Genomic DNA, 19,050 nt, shown 5'->3' on the forward strand with positions numbered 1-19,050 from the left:
TCATTTCCATTTCAAATGCTATCCCAAAAGTCCTCCAGACCCTCCCCCTCCCACTACCCTACCCACCCACTCCCAATTATTGGCCCTGGCATTCCCCCATACTGAGGCATATAAAGTTTGCAAGACCACAGAGCCTCGCGTCCCAATGATGGCCGACTAGACCATCATCTGATACATGTCCATCCAGAGACAAGAGGTCCAGGGGTACTGGTTAGTTCATACTGTTGTTCTACCTATAGGGTTGCAGACACCTTCAGTAACCATATAGGTACTTTCTCTGTCTTCTCTATTGAGGACCTTGTGTTTCATCTAATAGCTGACTGTGAACATCCACTTTTGTGTTTGCCAGGCCCTGGCATAGCCTCAAAAGATACAGCTATATCAGGGTCCTTTCAGCAAAATCTTGCTGGTATATGCAATGGTGTCAGTGTTTGGAGGCTGATTATGGGATGGATCCCCGGGTATGGCAGTCTGTAGATGGTCCATCCTTTCTTCTCAGCTCCAAATTTTGTCTCTGTAACTCCTTCCATGGGTGTTTTGTTCCCAATTCTATGAAGGGGCAAAGTGTCCACACTTTGGTCTTCATTCTTCTTGAATTTCATGTGTTTTGCAAATTGTATCTTGTATCTTGGGTATTCTAACTTTCGGTGGACTCCAGAAAATCAAATAGCCTCATTAAAAAATGGTGCTCAGCTTGGCATGGTGGCACATGCCTTTAATCCTAGTATTTGTGAGGCAGAGGCAGAGGCAGGCAGATTTTTGAGGTCGAGGCCAGCCTAGTCTACAAAGTGAGTACCAGGACAGCCAGGGTTATACAGAGAAACCCTATCTCAAAACAAACAAACTAACAAACAAAATACAACAACAACAACAAAAAATGGGGCTCAGAGCTAAATGAAGAATTCTCACATGAGGAATACTGAATGGCTGAGAAGCACCTGAAAAAATGTTCAACATCCTTAATCATCAGGGAAATGCAAATGAAAACAACCCTGAGATTCCACCTCACACTAGTCAGAATGGCTAAGATCAAAAATTCAGGTGACAGCAGATACTTGCGAGGATGTGGAGAAAGAGGAACACTCCTCCATTGTTGGTGGGATTGCAAGCTTGTACAACCACTCTGGAAATCAGACTGGGGGTTCCTCAGAAAATTGGATATAGTACTACGAAAGAATCCTGCAATACCTCTCCTAGGGGGGCATATATCCAGAAGATGTTCCAACTGGTAAGAAGGACACATGCTCCACTATGTTCATAGCAGCCTTATTTATAATAGCCAGAAGCTGGAAAGAACCCAAGTGTCGCTCAACAGAGGAATGGATACAGAAAATGTGGTACATTTACACAATGGAGTACTACTCAGCTATTAAAAAGAATGAATTTATGAAATTTCTAGGCAAATGAATGGACCTGGAGGGCATCATCCTGAGTGAGGTAACCCAATCACAAAAGAACTCACATGATATGTACTCATTGATAAGTGGATATTAGCCTAACTCTATTTCTTATTTGTTGATAACTTCATGTTCTTCACTTGCCCTGGACAGCATGATTTCCCCTTGCTACCATGCTGACTTATCATGCTACAGCCATCTAGAACTATAAACCAAATTAAACATTTTGTTTTATAAGTTGCCTTAGACAGTATTTTACAACAGCAACAGGAAAATAATTAAAACAAGATTTTTTTCCTGTGAATTAACTTTGAAGGAATAATTAATGATTATATGGTCTCACTGAGTCAAGCAGGGCATACAACATATGATAGATTTATCTTCCAGATGACATATATTCTTCTTTTATGAATTTATTAATTTGAAATTATTTTTAATTATTATTCTTTAATCTTTTCTTTCTTACTGTCCAGTTGTTATCCCTCTCCTGGTCTTCCCTTTGACTGTTCCTCATCCCATACCTCATTCCCCTATCTCATAGAGGTTGTATCAACCTCCCTCACCTTACCCTACCAAAACTCTTCACTCCCTGGGGCCTCAAGTCTCTGGAGGATTATTTGCATCTTCTCTCATTGAGGCCAGACCACACAGTCCTCTGCTGTACATCTTTAGAGGGGTATTATATCAGCTGTTGTGTGCTTCCTGGTTGCTGGTATGTGTCTGAGAGATCTTGGGGGCTTGAGGGAGAGGTTAGTTGTGACTATTAATCTTTTTATGCGGTTGCCTCCTCCTCAACGTCCTCCAGCTTTTCCCTAATTCAGCCCCATGGTTTCCCAGTTTCTGTGCATTGGTTAGGTGTAGGTATCTACATCCCTCTCATTCAGATGCTTTTTGGGCTTCTCAGAGGACAGCCATGCTAGCCTCCTGTCTATGAGCACAACACAGCATCATTAATAGTATCAGACATTGGAGCTTCCCCTTGAGATGGATCTGGAGCTGGGCCTATTTTTGGACATCCTGTCGCTCAGGCTTCTGTCATGCTTCTACCCTCATGTTCTTTAGAAAGGAACAATTCTGTGTCAGAATAGGCTGGCATGTGAAGCCTCCAGGAGGGAGTGCCATTGAAGGCTTCTGGGTATAATTTAAGGAGTTTTAGTTGGCAGTGGGCATTGTATTAACTGAAGACCTTATTACTAACGTGTCTTTCTGTCCAGCAGGCATCTTCTGCCAGAGTTTTATACAAGATTTTTTTAACCCTCCCTAATGTAGATTTCCTGTTCTAAATGTCCCTGGCAATCCACCTGTTGGTGTAGAGATGCTCTATAAGGAGGTTTTTGTCTGGGCTCACACTGGAGACTCAATACTGTGTCTCTTGCACAGTAATATGTGGCTATATCTTCAGTAGTCACAGAGTTCAACTGCAGGAATAACTGGTTCTTGGAAGTGTCTCTAGTGATGGAGATTCGACTTTTGAGAGATGGATTGCTGTCAGTGCTACCACTGGAGCTTATGTACCCTATCCACTCCAGTTTGCTTCCTGAAACCTGCCGGATCCAGTTCCACCAGTGATTACCATTAGTGATAGAGTAGCCAGTGACAGTGCAGGTGAGGGACACTGTCTGAGAAGGCTTCACCAGGGCAGGTCCTGACTCCTGAAGCTGTACATCAGACAAGATACCTTCAGAAAAGAAGAGTCATTTCTGTCAAGCTCATATTTTAAAAACTCCTCATGAGCACATGTATAAAGTGGCAACACTTACCAGGAAGGGCTGTCAACAGGTACACAAGAATCAACACTCTCATCTTTTAGGCTACACCCCCTTCCTTGAGAGATCACGCTCCAGTGAGAGATATGAGATTCCACAGTCCAGGAGGGGATTTAACTTAGAGCTAGAAGAAACATTTGCATGCAGGGAGTCAGCCTTGTCTTCATAATTGGGGAAGGTAAATAATGAATGCACTTGGTTATTAAAAAAAAGACCATCATGGTCTCTGGCTTCCTATAGTGTGAGTATCCAATAAGGGAGAACTAAGACTGTACAAATCACAGAAAACACATCTAGACATGATCCTACCTTCTAATCCTAGACCATCCTTCATAAAAACTCTCTTCAGATCCTGTGTTTTTAAAGTCTCAAGTCAGTGTCAACATTCCTTTCATATTTGGGTTCCTGACTTCTATCTTTCTTACTTGTAAGTCTACACTGTTTAGTTTTCTTCTCTTATCCCACCCAGGATATGTGTTTCCATCTTTCCTAAAACGTGGTACACACTCTTCTTGTTGTTGCACAGATGACCTCCTATCTTTCCAGTAGAGAGACCTGAGCTGCCTGAACAGGAGTGTTGTAGGTAGGTCACATGATTTTTTTTTCCTTTTGGAATCACTTTCATACAGACTTCCATGGGACATGCAAGAGTTTAAACCAACCATGCATTGTCTTTCCCTTTTCACCAATTTCTCATCAGCATCTGGTGTCACTTGTTTCCTTAAGAAATATAATTGATATTTGGATTAGATGACATCTCAAATTAGCTTTTAATTTACATTTTCTATATAGAGTGTGATGTTAAAACTTGAAAAAGTGTTTACTATTCATATGTTTTATGCATATTTTTTCCAATACACAAAGAAACTATAAAATATTTCAAAGTATGACTGCCGTCCTCCTGTTGAATCAATTCATTCTTTGCCTTTCAAAGGCTGAGGGTAGAATTCTGTGGGTGGTGCAGAAAAACCAGTGAACAATCCACTAGACCTTTTTTCTACCTAATCTTACTGTATATCATTTGTAGAATGTTCTCTGTGTGATACATTACAGTTCTTTCAGTACATGATTGTCTGCTGGAGACAGTTGCAATACTCTGTCATCTTTCTCAGTGTCTGAGCAGCATAGAGACAGAAGTAGGAACACCACAATGGTGGTGATCTGTGAAAAGGGTTGTAATCTTCTTGATAATAATGTGTTCCTTTAAAGTACTATGTCAGTAGAATTCTGACAAAATATCTGACTTTATAATAAGTAGGCTCTCAAAAGTTCCTAAAATTTATATCAAAAGACTGTCTCTATATTGCCTTAACATCAGGATGATATTCTCTGTGTGATAGATGTAGTTATAAAGAACTTGCCCCAATAGATTTTATAATCTCCCTACCTACACTCCCATCATTTATCATGGTGTATATAAGCTCCTCTTTACCACAGCTCCAAGATGCCTCCCAGGCTCGAACCCGGATATGAGAACTGCAGGCAGGCCCCAAAACTTATCCTTGTCCACATTGGATGTTATTTCCAGTTTGTGAAACAATGAGACTATCTACTGGTCTGTCATTAAGCACCTTTAAAGAGTTTTATTCCAAATAACTCTTTTGATGAAAATTTTCCTAACGTCTACATGAGTCATTATAGAAAATGAAGACAATCAAAAAGTTGCCAATGAATCTGTGAGTCAAATGACAGTTTTATTTATCTCTGCTCAAAGGAACATTAATGGTATTTTTGGTTATTTTGTTAATTTCAGTAACAAAGTCAATATTTTGACAGTCAGCTTTTACTTCTAAATATGTGTGCTTGTATTTATATTTTTTTACGTGCTTGAATTTTTAACAGCACTTGGGGCCCACATTGCCTATATTGTTTCTTCTTTTGTATTACTTCAGTTACTCCTTCCATATTTTAGATTGGTACAATGGGAACACATGTTTAGTTGACTAGAGGAGTGCCAAAATCATGTGAATGAGGAGTGAAAGATACATTCCCTTCAGTATGGCACGTTAAGCTGTTCCTTGCAGCACGAGTAGGTCAGAAAAACAAGTTTCTTTCATTTGAATGCATGGTTAGAACTTACCATTAGTCATTGAAGAGAAGAAAATGTACATCCTTGAGAAGGAAAACCCCCTTTTAATCTATGACGCTCTGCAACTTTGATGTATACAGCAGGACTATCTCCCTCTTGCTCAGCGGACACATCTCTGGCACAGAGGAAGGCAGAATTCAACTGATCTGATTGTGGAATTTTATATGTTATACTATATTCAATAATACCATTTCCAAACAAATATTCTGAGTATATTCTATGCTGGGATGTATTTCTCAGTGCTATACTGAAGGTTTCGTCATGCCCCTAAGCCTAGATTATGGTAGGTGTTACTGGAATCCATGTCATGGGTTTCAAACATCAGGGGAATTCAATGATCCCTTCCCCAAACCAGAGTTATTTTTAAACTACTTCTTGGTTTTCTGCTTCCTCATGATGACATCTTTGTGCCCACTAGGGAGTCACATCTGCATTGTTAGTGCTCTGCATTTTGTTCTAAACAGAATGTATCCTATATTTAAATTCGTCCACCAGAACTAAAGATGTAATTATTTAAATATTTGATCTCTATAGTATTTTTTTCTGGAAAGTGTGATAACTTTATAACTTGAAACAATTCAGATTATTATTTAATTTTATTTTTATTTGTAATTCCTTTTTTTACACTCCATATTTCCTTCCCCACCCCCATTCATGCTCTGAGTTCTCCACATCCCACACCTCAACTCCACCCCACCCTGTCTCCACGTGGATGTCCCCATAACCCAACCCACCTGACCTCTAAACTCCCTGGAGACTCCAGCCTCTTGAGGGTTAGGTGCCTCATCTCTGAATGAACACAGACCTGGAAACCCTCTACTCTATCTGTGTTGGGGTCCTCATATCAGCTGGTGTAAGCTATCTGTTTGGTGGTCTAGTGTTTGAAAGATTTCAAGGGTACAGATTAATTAAGACTTCTGGTCTTTCTAGAGGATCACCCTTCTCCTCAGCTTCTTTCAGTCTTCCATAATTCTACAACAGGGATCAGCTGCTTCTGCCCATTGGATGGATGCAAACATCTGTATCTGACTGTTTAATCATGAATCTGTCCTAAAATCATATCTGATGGAGATAATAGTGTCCTTTAAGGAGGATATCAATAACTCACTGAAAACAATACAGGAAAACAGAGACAAACAGGTAAAGAAATAGAATAAAGCAATCCATGACCTAAAAGTGGACGTAGAAACAATAAAGAAAACACAAATGGAGGCAAACCTGCAAATGGAAAACCTAGGAAAGAGGTCAGGAATTACAGATGAAAGTATTACCAACAGAATACAAGAGATAGTAGAGAGAATCTCAGGTGTAAAAGATACAGTAGAAGAGATTGGGATATCTGTCAAAGAAAATTTAAAACATAAAAAACTCCTAACCCAGAGTATCCAGGAAATTCAGAACACAATAAAGAGACCAAATCTAAGAATAATTGAAATAGAGGAGAATTAAGATTCCCAGATCAAAGGACCTGAAAATGTTTTCAACAAAATCACAGAAGAAAACTTCACCAACCTAAAGTATGGTATGGACATAAAGCTATAAGAAGCCAAGAAAACATGAAATAAATGGGACCAGAAAAGAAAATCTCATATTCAGATTATTTTAACAATTCACTATTCTACTCCACTTCTGTTGACCTGGAGCTCCCTGTGTTCCAGTGCCCCCTGCTGACCATGAGCACCTTACAGAGTATTTGCCTGAGCTCCCAAAGTACTTTCCTCACTGTATCTCTCAAACAGTAACACATGGCAGTGTCCTTATTTCTCAGTCTGTTCATGGAACCTTGTGTAACTGTCAACACAGCAACAGCCATGAACACATATCTTATCCTGAATATATCCACATATGAGGTGATATCTCTTTTTGACCTTAATTTTCATTGATGTGGTAATGAGAGGCATTGATTCTGTGCTATGCCTTTGTTGACCTAGTCTTTTTGTTTGTAGAAATATCTTTTGTCTTTTTGTCACTTTTGAATAAGTATTATTTAGCTCTTTTTGCCTTTTTAATGATATATATGATATATATATATATATATATATATATATATATATATATATATATATATATTATCCCCTGGATTAGGAAGGATACACTTGGTGTAAAGAATTAATACAATGCATATAAACCAACACAGATAAAAAATTTTATTTTATATTCCATGACAATCTGACCACTGACAACCAACAAGAAATGCAGAGGATCTTAAAACTGCTGAGATCATGATATGTGATACCTTCACATTTCTAAATAAGTGCAAGGGCTCAAACCTCACAGAAACATCTCTCAGACACTTGAAGCAGGGAGCTGTAGGGTTGTGTGGTATCCTGCATCTGGTCCACCACAGCCCTTGTTATTGACAGCTCTTCTTCAGTGATGTGATTGAGAAATAGAGCCAGCTTTTATTGCAATGAAAATACTGTATGCCCTTGTTATTTGTATATCCAGGGGCATCCCATATCCCGTTCTCTTAAAGGACCATGCCTTTGTCTTCACTATCTCTTATCCTGCCTCTGTTAGCCCCGACACAATGACAATGGATAAAGATGATAATGGATCTCTCTCTCTCTCTCTCTCTCTCTCTCTCTCTCTCTCTCTCTCTCTCTCTCTCTTTCTCTCTCTTTCTCTCTCTCTCCTCTCTGTGTGTGTGAGACATATTTTAGGTGTATTACTAGGAGTAACATATAAATAGGCAAATAACTTCTGAAGACATACACTGTTGTTAACAGTTTAGGGCATCCAGGATTCATCTGAGCTTGGAGCTGATATTGTGCCAGAGCTCTCCATAGTCAAATGCCACCAGGAGAGAACTGGTATCCCAGAAGAACTGGCACATCTGTGAACACAGGTAAGACCACCATTTCTGCTTCCACCAGAGAACTCCAAAACCTGATAAACAACTTCAGCTATGTAGCTGGATATAAAATTAACTCAAAAAAATCAGTAGCTTTTCACTACACAAAGGATAAAGAGGCTGAGAAAGAAATCTTTCACAATAGTCACCAATAATATAAAATACCTTGGTGTGAGTCTAACTAAGCAAGTGAAAGATCTGTATGATAAGGACTTCAAGTCTCTGGAGAAAGAAATCAAAGAAGATCTCAGAAGATGGAAAGATCTCCCATGTTCATGGATTAGTAAGATTAATATATTAAAAATGGCCAGCTTGCCTAAAGCAATTTACAGACTCAATGCAATCTCCAACAAAATTCCAATTCAATTCATTACAGAATTAGAAAGGGCAATTTGCAAATTCATCTGGAACAACAAAAAACCTAGGATACCAAAAACTATTCTCAATAATGAAAGAACCTCTGATGGAATCACCATCCCTGACCTCAATCTGTACTACAGAGCAATTGTGATTAAAATTTCATTTTACCATACATTTCCAGACAGGTAGATCAATGGAATAGAATTGAAGAACCAAAAATAAACTCACACACCTATGGTTATTTGATCTTTGACAAAGGAGCTAAAACCATCCAGTGGAAAAAATGACAGCATTTTCAAAATATGGTGCTGGCTCAACTGGCAGTTAGCATATAAAAGAATGCAAATTGATCCACTATTTTTTCTTTGTACAAATCTAATGTTGAAGTGGATCAAGGACCTCCACATAATACTAGAGACACTGAAACTTAAAGAGGAGAAAGTGGGGAAGAGCTTTGAAGATATGGGCACAGGAGAAATATTCTTGAACAGAACAGCAATAGTTTATGCTGTAAGATCAACATTTGACAAATGGGACTTCATAAATTTGCAAAGCTTCTATAAGACAAAGGACACTGTCAATAAGACAAAAAAGCAACCAACAGATTGGAAAATATCTTTACCAATCCTAAATCGAACAGAGGGCTAAAAGCCAATATATACAAGAACTCAAGAAGTTGGATGCCAGAGGGGGGGGAAATCCCTATTTAAAATGAAGTACAGAGCTAAACAAAGAATTCTGAAGTGACGAATTCTGAATGGCAGAGAAGCACCTAAAAATGTTCAACATCCTCAGTCAGCAGGGGAATGCATATCAAAACAACCTAGAGATTCCAGCTCACACCAGTAAGAATGGCTAAGAAGAAAAATTCAGGTGACAGCATATGCTAGGGAGGATGTGGAGAAAGAGGAATACTCCTCCATTGCTCGTGGGATTACAAGCTGTAACAACCACTCTGGAAATCAATTTGGTTATTTCTCAGAAAATTGGACATAGTAATGCCTGAAGATCCAGCAATACCACTCCTGGTAATATACCCAGAAGATGCTCTAACATGTAATAAGGACATATGCTCCTCTATGTTCATAGCAGTCTTCTTTATAATAGCCAGAAACTGGAAAGAACCCAGATGTCCCTTAACAGAGGAATGGATACAGAAAATATGGCATATTTACACAATGGAGTACTATGCCTATTAAAAACAGTGATTTATGAAATTCTTAGGCAAATGGATGGATCTGGAGGATATCATCCCGTGTGAGGTAACCCAATCACAAAAGAACACACATGATATGCACTCACTTATAAGTGGATATTCACCCAGAAACTTAGGATACCCAAGATACAAATTGCAAAACACATGAAACTCAAGAAGGAAGACCAAACGTGGATACTTCGTTCCTTCTTAGAATTGGGAACAAAATACCCATGGAAGGAGTTACAGAGAAAAGTTCGGAGCTGAGTCTGAAGGAATGACCATCCAGAGACTGCCCCACCCTGGGATCCATCCCATAAACAACCACCAAACACAGACACTATTGCTTATGCCAACAAGATTTTTTGATAGGAACCTGAAGTAGCTATCTCCTGTGAGGCTAAGCCAGTGCTTGGCAAATAGAAGTGGATGCTCACAGTCATCTATAAGATGGAACACAGGGTACCCAGTGAAGGATCTAGAGAAAGTACCCAAGGAGGTAAAGGGGTCTGCAGCCCTATAGGAGGAACAATACGAACTAACCAGTAACCCCCCACCCCCACCCCGGAGCTTGTGTCTGTAGCTGCATATGTAGCAGAAGATGGCCTAGTTGGCCATCAATGGGAGGAGAGTCCCTTGGTCTTACGAAGATTATATTCTCCAATATAGGGGAATGACAGGGGCAGGAAGCAGGAGTAGGTGGGTTGGGGAGCAGGGGAATGGGGGGAGGGTATAGACGATTTCCCGAAAAGAAATAGTATAAAAATTTTTAAAAATTACTTTTAGAAGAATTAGGGAGTGTGTCTCTGTTGGACAAAATATGTTAATGAAGGGAAGCTTGAGACTTGAAATGATTTACACCATTCTCAGAGTGCACTATTTCTTACTTGTTGATAACTTTATGATTTTCACTTGTCCTGAATAACCTGAATTCTGCTTGCTGCCATGCTGACTTATCATTTTATTGCTATCTAGAACTATAAATCAAATAAATGTTCCATTTCATAAGTTGACTTGGACCTAGTATCTTACAATAGCAACAAGAAAGTAATTCGGACAAGATTTTTCTGTGAATTCACATTGTAGAAATTATTAATGATTATATTATCTCACTGAGTTAAGCAGGGCATACAACATATGACAGATTTAGCTTCCAGACCACATATATTCTTCTTTTATAAATTTATTAATTTGAAATTATTTTAGTTAGTATTCTTTAATCTTCTTTTACTGTCCAGTTGTTATTCCTCTCCTGGTCTTCCATTTGACTGTTCCTCCTCCCATTCCTCCTCCCCCTATCTCATGGAGGTTGCAGGAACCTCCCCTATCCCCTACCCCACCATAACTCTACACTTCCCTGGGGCCTCAAGTCCCTGGAGGGTATATGCATCTTCTCTCATTGAGAGAAGACTACATAGTACTCTGATGTATATATAGAGAGTGGTAACATGTCAGCTGTTGTATGCTGCCAGGTTGCTGGCCATTTGTTTGAGACATATCAAGTGTGGGAAGGAAAGTTAGTTGAGACTGCTAGTCTACCTATAGGATTTCTCTGCTCCTCAGCTTCCTCCAGCTTTTCCCTAATTCAGACTGAGGGATACGCAGTTTCTGTGCATTGATTCTATGTAAGTATCTGCATCTGTCTTATTCACATGCTTTTTGGGCTTCTCAGAGGGTAGCCATGCTCAGGTCCTGTTTATGAGCACACAATAGCATCAGTAATAGTGTCAGGCCTTGAATCTTCCCCATGAGATAGATCTCAACCTGCAACTGTCACTGAACCTCCTTTTCCCCAGGATTCTCTTAGGTTTTGTTGCTCAAGCTCAAGATCTTTTAGAAAGGAACCATTTTTGGTCAGAGTGGGCTGGCATGTGGAGCCTCTAGGAGCGAGTGTCATTGAAGAATTCTGGGTTTACGGAGTTTTAGTATGCAGTGAGCATTGTATTAACTAAAGACCTTATCACTAATGTGTCTTCCTGTTAATCAGGAGTCTCCTGCCAGAGTTTTAGACAAGATTGTTTTTAACCTACCCTAAAATAGATTTCCTGTGCTAAGTGTATGGGGCAAGCCCCCTGTTGGTACAGAGCTGCTCTACAAGGAGGTTTACATCTGGGCTCACACTGAAGATTCCACACTGTGTCTCGTGCACAGTAGTATGTGGCTGTGTCCTCAGCAGTCAAAGAGTTCATTTCCAGGAAGAACTGGTTCTTGGGAGTGTCTCTAGTGATGGTGGTTCGACTTGTGAGAGATGGATTGTAGGTAATGGTACCACTGTAGTATATGTACCCTATCCACTCCAGTTTGTTTCCTGGAAACTGCCGGATCCAGCTCCACCTGTAATTTCCAGTGGTGATGGAAATGCCAGTGACAGTGCAGGTGAGGAACACTGTCTGAGAAGGTTTCACCAGGCCAGGTCCTGACTCCTGAAGCTGCACATCAGACAGGATACCTTCAGAAAAGAAGGGTCATTTTTGTCAATCACACATTAAAAAATAAGCCCTCAAGACACATGAATGAAATGGCAACTCTCACCAGGAACGACTGTCAACAGGTACAGAAGAGTGAACATTTTCATCCTTTAGGCTATACCCCCTTTTCATAAAAAAAATCAACCTCCTGTAAGACAGATATGAGCTACCACAATCCAGGAGGGGATTTAACTTAGAGCTTGCTGAAGGATTTGCATGCAGGGGGACAGCGCCACCTCCATAACTGGGAAAAGTAAATAATGAATGACCTTGGTTATAAAAGAAAGGCCATCATGGTCTCTGGCTTCCTATAGTGTGAGTCTCCAATAAGGCAGCACTAAGACTGTAGAAATCACAGGAAAGACATCTCGATGTTATCCTACCTTCCAATCCTAGACCAACCTTCATACAGACCCTCTTCAGATACTGTATTTTTAAAGTCTCATGTCAGTGCCAACCTTCCTTTCACAATTGGGTTCATGATTTCTTGCTTTTGTATTAGATATTCCACACTGTTCCTAGGTTTCTTCTCTTATCCCACCCAGAATATGTGTTTCCATTTTTCATAAAACTTGGTACACATTCTTCTTGTTTTACACAGATGATTTCTTATTTTTGCAGGACAGAGTACTGAGCTCTCTGTACAGGAGTGATGTAGGAAGGTCACATGACTCTTTTTTTTTCCTTTTGGAATAACTTTCATACAGAATTCCATGGTACCTACAATAGGTTAAACCGAACATGCATTGTCTTTCCCCTTTAACAAATTTCTTATCAGCATTTGGTGTCATTTGTTTCCTTAAGAAATATAAATGTTGTTTAGATTAGATGACATCTCAAATTAGCTTTTAATTTACATTTTTTGGTATAACATGATGTTCAAAACTTACAAATGTGTTTACTATTCATATGTCTTATGCATACTTTCCCATTACACAAAGAAAGTATAACATTTTTCATAGTTTGAATACTATACCCCTTTTGAATCAATTCATTCTTGGCCTTTCAAAGGCTGAGGATAGAAGTCTGTGAGTTGTGCAGAGAAATCAGTGAATAACTCACTAGAAATGTTTTCCACCTAATTTCACTCTCTATCATCTGTGGAATACTCTGTCTGAACCATTACAGTCTTTTCAGTACATGATTGCCTGCTGGAGTCTTTTGCAATGTTCTGTCATCCTTCTCAGTGTCTAAGCAGCATAGAAATAGAATTAGGAATGTCCCGATGGTGGTGATATGTGAAAAGGGTTGTGATCTTCTTGAAAATTGTCTGTTCCTTTAAAATACTAGGTCAATAGAATTCTGACAAAATATCTGATTTTAGAACCCATAGGCTCTCACAAGTTCCTATAATTTATATCAAAAGACTGTCTCTATATTGGCTTAACAGATCTAGTTATAAAGAGCCTGTACTGGTAGATTTTATAATCTCCCTACACACACTTCTATCATTTATCATGGTGTGTATAATCTCCTCTATACCAAAAGAGATATGAATGAATGTTAAAAATGAGCAAGAAGTAGGATTGACTGCAGGAGGGAGACACCAACACTCACAGGAAATCTCCCATCTTCACACTGTTCTGGCTTCCTAAGAATGAGTCCTTGTCCACAGTGGAGGTATGTCCAGTTCATGAAACAATGAGACTATATACTTGTCTGTCATTAAACATCCTAAATAACTTATTTTGAAGAATTCCATTGATGAATTTTTTCTAAGGTCTACATGAGTCATTATAGAAAATGAAGACAAAGGTGCCAGTGAATCTGTGAGGAAAGTGACAGTTTTATTTATCTATGTTCAAAGAACATTCCTGGTATTTGTGGTTATTTCCTTAATTTCTGCAGCAAAGGCAAAGTTTTACCAGTCAGCTTTCACCTACTAAATATGTACTTATATTTTTAACAACACTTAGGACATACGTGGACTATATTGTTTTATAAATGGACTATATTCCTTTATATTCTTTCAGTTACTCCTTGTTTATGCTAGACTGGTGAAATGGGGTCACCTGTTTAATCACTTAACTAGAAAGTGCCAAAACCATCTGTTTGAGGAGTGAATGCATTTCCTGCAGTCTGGTGAGGTAAGCTGTTCCTTGCAGCACCAGGATGTCAGAAAAAAGCAAGTCCCTTCCACTGAAATCCATAGTTAGAACTTACCGTTAGTCATTGCAGAGAAGAAAGTATAAATCCTTGAGAAGGACAACCCCCTTTTAATATATGATGCCCTGCAGCTTTAATGCATACAAACTGTGAATCTCTTTCTTGCGAAGCTAACAAATCTCTGGCACAAAGGAAGGCAGCCTACAACTGAGCTGATTGTGGAATTTAATCTGTTATACTCTATTCAGTAATGCCATTTCCAAACAAATGTTCTGACCATATCATATTCTGAAATGTATTCTCAGCACTATGCTGAAGGTCTCATAATGCACCTATAAGAGGTTTTTGCCAGGTGTGTCTGGAATCCATGGCATGGGTTTCAATCATCAGGGGAATTCAATAATTCCTTCTCCCAAACTAGAGTGGTTTTAAAGCTATTTGTTGATTTTATATTTCCTCGGGATGAGATCTTGGTGCCTACCAGGGAGTCACACCTCCCTTGTTAATGTTCTTACTAGGTAGGAGGATCAACCACAGCCTGACTTTCTCTATCTCCAGGGAATCTTATTAGTAGGTATTACACAGCTCTGTCAGGGTTGTTGAAACTGGCTCTCAGGGCTGCAATTACTTGTTCTCATTCATAGCCTATTGGCATAATTTCAGTTACCATATTCTCTTAAGGTTGACTTGTCACAAGGGCACTTGTTGCATCTTCGAAAATTGAGCAGGAAGAGCCTCCTGGTGTACTGTCCGCTGGTGCTGGGTAGTAAGCTGTGCTAGCTTTTGTGCAGGTTTCTCAGGATGAATTACATCAGCAGGTGCAGTCATAAGATGCTGTAGTTAAGGCTGGAGTAGTGGAGGCAGGAGTGGAAGTAGGAGCCTGGGCCACAGCTGCTGCTGGGGAGGGGCTGACTGTAGTATTGTTGAGAGTACTTGATTGCTGGGTTAGAGCTGGCACGGCTGTTGTCATTGCTTTTGGTTTTGTCACTATAACCACCACAAAGCTTTCTCGTCAATTTTATATTCTTTGAGAGCAGTATACCAGAAAGGCATCTTTCCTCTTTTCAGATTCAATCTTCTCTTTCGATGTCTTTACCATCTCCTCTGGGTCAATATAGAACTTGAAGGTCTACTACTTAAGGGTCTTCACGGTGACATGCATGATGCCTAAGCCAGGGTCTGGCCACCTCTGGGTGGCTGCAATTCTGGATCTCAGGAGGAAGGAGCTGGAGGTGGGGGATTGTCACATTCATCTGGAGTTGCACTCATCCCGGCCCAGCATCCACTGACCTCAGGTCTGCTTGATTCCTCAGCTTTTCCCAAAAGCTCAACCCTTGGAGCTTCCTCATGCACTTGCCACTGGGCCCACAGGAGGTGCAGGAACTCCCCAAGACATGCAGAGAATCTGCTACCTCATTGCAGGATGGGAGCCACCATCACAGTGACTCTCCTTCTATTTTCTTTATCTGATCATTTTCATTTGTCTTTGGACTGACATCCTGGCTGCTTTACTCATTCCCTTATCTCTTCTCTCTGCCTTCCTCTCACATGGCTCAGAGGTATGTCTACTCAGGGGTATTGCAAGTCTGTCCCCATTCTTCGTGTATGCATTGCGCCCTCTCCCAGATGACCCTGTCTCTGGTCAGGCTATCAAACACATCTCCAATAATATTTCTCCATCAACGTACCTGGGACCAGTCGTTTATTAAAATATTTGCTTGTTTTCTTCCCTGACAACCTTCACCTAGTGGCCATGGAGGTACATTCTGAGCCTCAGTGCAGTTTATTATGACTCATTATGTGTCCAAAGTTAGATGAACAAAATATAATTGGGGATATTGAAATAAAAGTTATAGGTTACTTAACTAAATCAGTAAGAAATACAGTTGGGTCAGATCTTTTCCTGATATGCACTGTGCTCAAGGATATCAGAAAGACCTTGTGATTTGTTATACTGTATGTGTCAATGAGTATAACCACACCTTTCTTGTGGTTCCTCTAATTGAAAACACTGTTCTAATCATGATACTACTAGAGTTTTCTCTGAATTTCCTGAGGGAGAAACATGATCAATAACTGTGCACCTTCCTAAGGATTCAAATCTGGTGACCTCAGTAGAATCATTTCTTCAAGCAGAGGTGATTTTTTTGGATGTAGTTCATGTTAGACTTAGATATATCTATATAGCTATATCATCTATATTTATATCTATATACATACATCCACATATCCATATGTGTGTGTGTGTGTGTGTGTGTGTGTGTGTGTGTGTGTGTGTAACTACGGCAATTAGGACTCCATTTTCACAGATGTCAGAGACCATAAATGTAGTTACCATACTGAGAAATCAGTAGAAGTGACAGCTGAGACCCCAGAAACCAGTGCTCATTTGTGTTTTCCCCTATTGCAAGTCTGTCCCCATTCTTTGTGTATGAATTTCACCCTCTGCTGGTTCTGAGCGCTCCTACAGGGAGGTTTGTGTTTGGGTTCACACAGTTTATCTATCCCTCACTGTGTCTCTCTTGCACAGTAATAAACGGCAGTGTCTTCCTTTCTTAAGCTGTTCATCTGCATGTATGCACTGCTTTTGGAATCATCTCTTGAGACGATGAATCGGCCTTTCACAGACTCTGCATAGTACGTTGCATAATTATGAGTTTTTGTTGCAATTCGAGCAACCCACTCCAGCCCCTTTTCTGGAGAATGGCGGACCCAATCCATCCAGTAGTCATAAAAAGGGTATCCCGAAGTGGCACAGGAAAGTTTTAGAGAGTTTCCAGGCTGCACCAAGCCTCCTCCTGTCTCTACCAGCTGTACCTCACAGTGAATACCTGCAAACAGAGAATATTGTTAATCAAGGGTCACAAATATACACGGTTCCTCTCATGCACATTCACTCACACACTCAGTATATGCTTTTTATCTATAAATTAACCTTTAAAAGGGAAACAAGGAAAATCCAACTCAGTCTCAATGCCATATCGAATGTCCTGTGTTTAGTACTAATTGATGAATGGACTTCTGAGTCCAGCTCTGGGTACTTCTGTCAGAAGAATAGGGTCAGGACTGTTTTCATAAGAAGAGGATGAATTATTTGCATGTCTTCCTGTGATATCATGAGATCAGGAGCAGAAGCCTTAGAGAAGGCAAATAATTATGCAGATGTCATAGAAGAAATAAGGACCAAAATGCCATTTATAATATGAAAGTATCACTTATTTTCCTGGGCATGTAGATCAGTTGGTAGAGTATTTCTGCTTGCCAAAAGGACATGTAGTCCTCCCCACCACTACATGATAGCCAAGACGTTGAAGCCAGAGAATCATAGGTTTAAGTTATGCTTTGTCTACATGAAACTGTTTGAAAAAAGAAAAGGAGAAGAAAGAAGGAATGAAAAGAATTACTTATTTTGAATTTATAAATATACCTAGTAATATGGGTTTTTGGCCTTTAATATGTTTTGTACTTGCAAACTCCTGCTGTCTTAGCATAAGTTATTAAATAAAATACTAGGAAATTAAGATAAGAAAAACTAAGATATAATTATATAAGAAATGTTGTGTGCTGGATGTGGCTAGGGGAAGGTGGATCACTATGTGTTTGTGAGCAGCTTTGAACAAAAGGAGAGATCCAAGACAACCAGTACTGTACAGAAAAGCCTTGTCTTGAAAGTATCAGTTTTGAAACACACACACACACACACACACACACACACACACACACACACACACACACACACACAGAGAGAGAGAGAGAGAGAGAGAGAGAGAGAGAGAGACATAGACAGAGAGAGAGACAGAGAGAGAGAGGGAGAGAGAGAGAGAGAGAGAGAGAGAGAGAGAGAGAGAGAGAGAGAGATGTTTTTCAAGGTTCAGTGAATAATGAATGCATAGAATAAATTGATTTAATAAAGTGTGGCTGAGGCCATATTTCTGTCATCCAGTATATTAGGCATAACGTTCAAGGATTGATCTTCAAAAACATAAAAGAACTATTGTATAGATATACATGATATCTGATGGTATTTGATCAATGGTAAAAATATATTTTGAAAAATGTCCTTTAACACTTAGGTCTTCCAAGGCTGATCTTCCAACCCATCATGTAAATCTGATTCTCACCATCACAAAAGATCCAGTTCTTCTGTGACTTTGTTAAAAAAACACAGTGGCCCAGTTTCTTTCCATGCTATACCCTTCTGTTCTTCAGATCCACAAGGACTTGTCGTTTTCTAATTATTAGCAAGGCCCGCTCTTTTTTTTTTTTTAACCTTACAAAAACCTGTTTCATTTTTATTTATCAGTTAGTAGAGTACACTTAATTTTAAAAAGAGTGAAATTAAGATCAAGTTTTTATTTTTGTTGTCAAATTTTCTCAATCTTTCAGGCTAGAGGAAAAATATTTACATGAACACACATATTATAAGGCATTGAACAATTAGTCAATTGGCCATTGATCAATGTCTAAACCATTGGAAATAGTCCTAGATTTTATATCTCCATTACATTTTAAGATCTCATCATGAGTATTAGACCTTGTTACAACCTTTTCAAAATATTTATAAATATTGTCACTATTCTAGAGCTACTCCAGAGTTATTCTGCTTAAATTCCACCCCATTGGTAGTTACAAATACATATATGGCTTTAAAAGTAAAAATGAAATTGCAAGGCCCCCTCTTATTCAAAGAAAATATGCAGCTGGCCCTTTAGAAACTTGCATTTCCTACACCACCAGGTGTCAAAGAGCAGCTTTGACATCAGGGTAATCTGATTGAGAACTGGACTTAAAGATTATTAGGTGGGACTGTGGAAA

The 19,050-nt window shown here is 39.4% G+C and overlaps 1 pseudogene, 3 gene segments (V, D, J or C) and 1 further gene; all 5 read right to left on the reverse strand.

The window, feature by feature from the left end:
• Igh (immunoglobulin heavy chain complex) overlaps positions 1-19,050 on the reverse strand; it is a 2,751,187-nt gene that overhangs the window by 992,084 nt on the left and 1,740,053 nt on the right.
• On the reverse strand, positions 2,766-3,064 carry Ighv3-4 (immunoglobulin heavy variable V3-4). The segment is given in 1 exon segment: positions 2,766-3,064. A coding segment is annotated over 1 exon segment (299 nt).
• Ighv3-5 (immunoglobulin heavy variable 3-5) lies at positions 11,801-12,099 on the reverse strand. The segment is given in 1 exon segment: positions 11,801-12,099. A coding segment is annotated over 1 exon segment (299 nt).
• Gm18551 (predicted gene, 18551) lies at positions 14,752-15,683 on the reverse strand (annotated as a pseudogene).
• On the reverse strand, positions 16,756-17,055 carry Ighv13-1 (immunoglobulin heavy variable 13-1). The segment is given in 1 exon segment: positions 16,756-17,055. A coding segment is annotated over 1 exon segment (300 nt).

This window comes from Mus musculus, chromosome 12 (genome assembly GCF_000001635.26).
Source record: "Mus musculus strain C57BL/6J chromosome 12, GRCm38.p6 C57BL/6J".
Taxonomy (NCBI): Eukaryota; Metazoa; Chordata; class Mammalia; order Rodentia; family Muridae; genus Mus; species Mus musculus.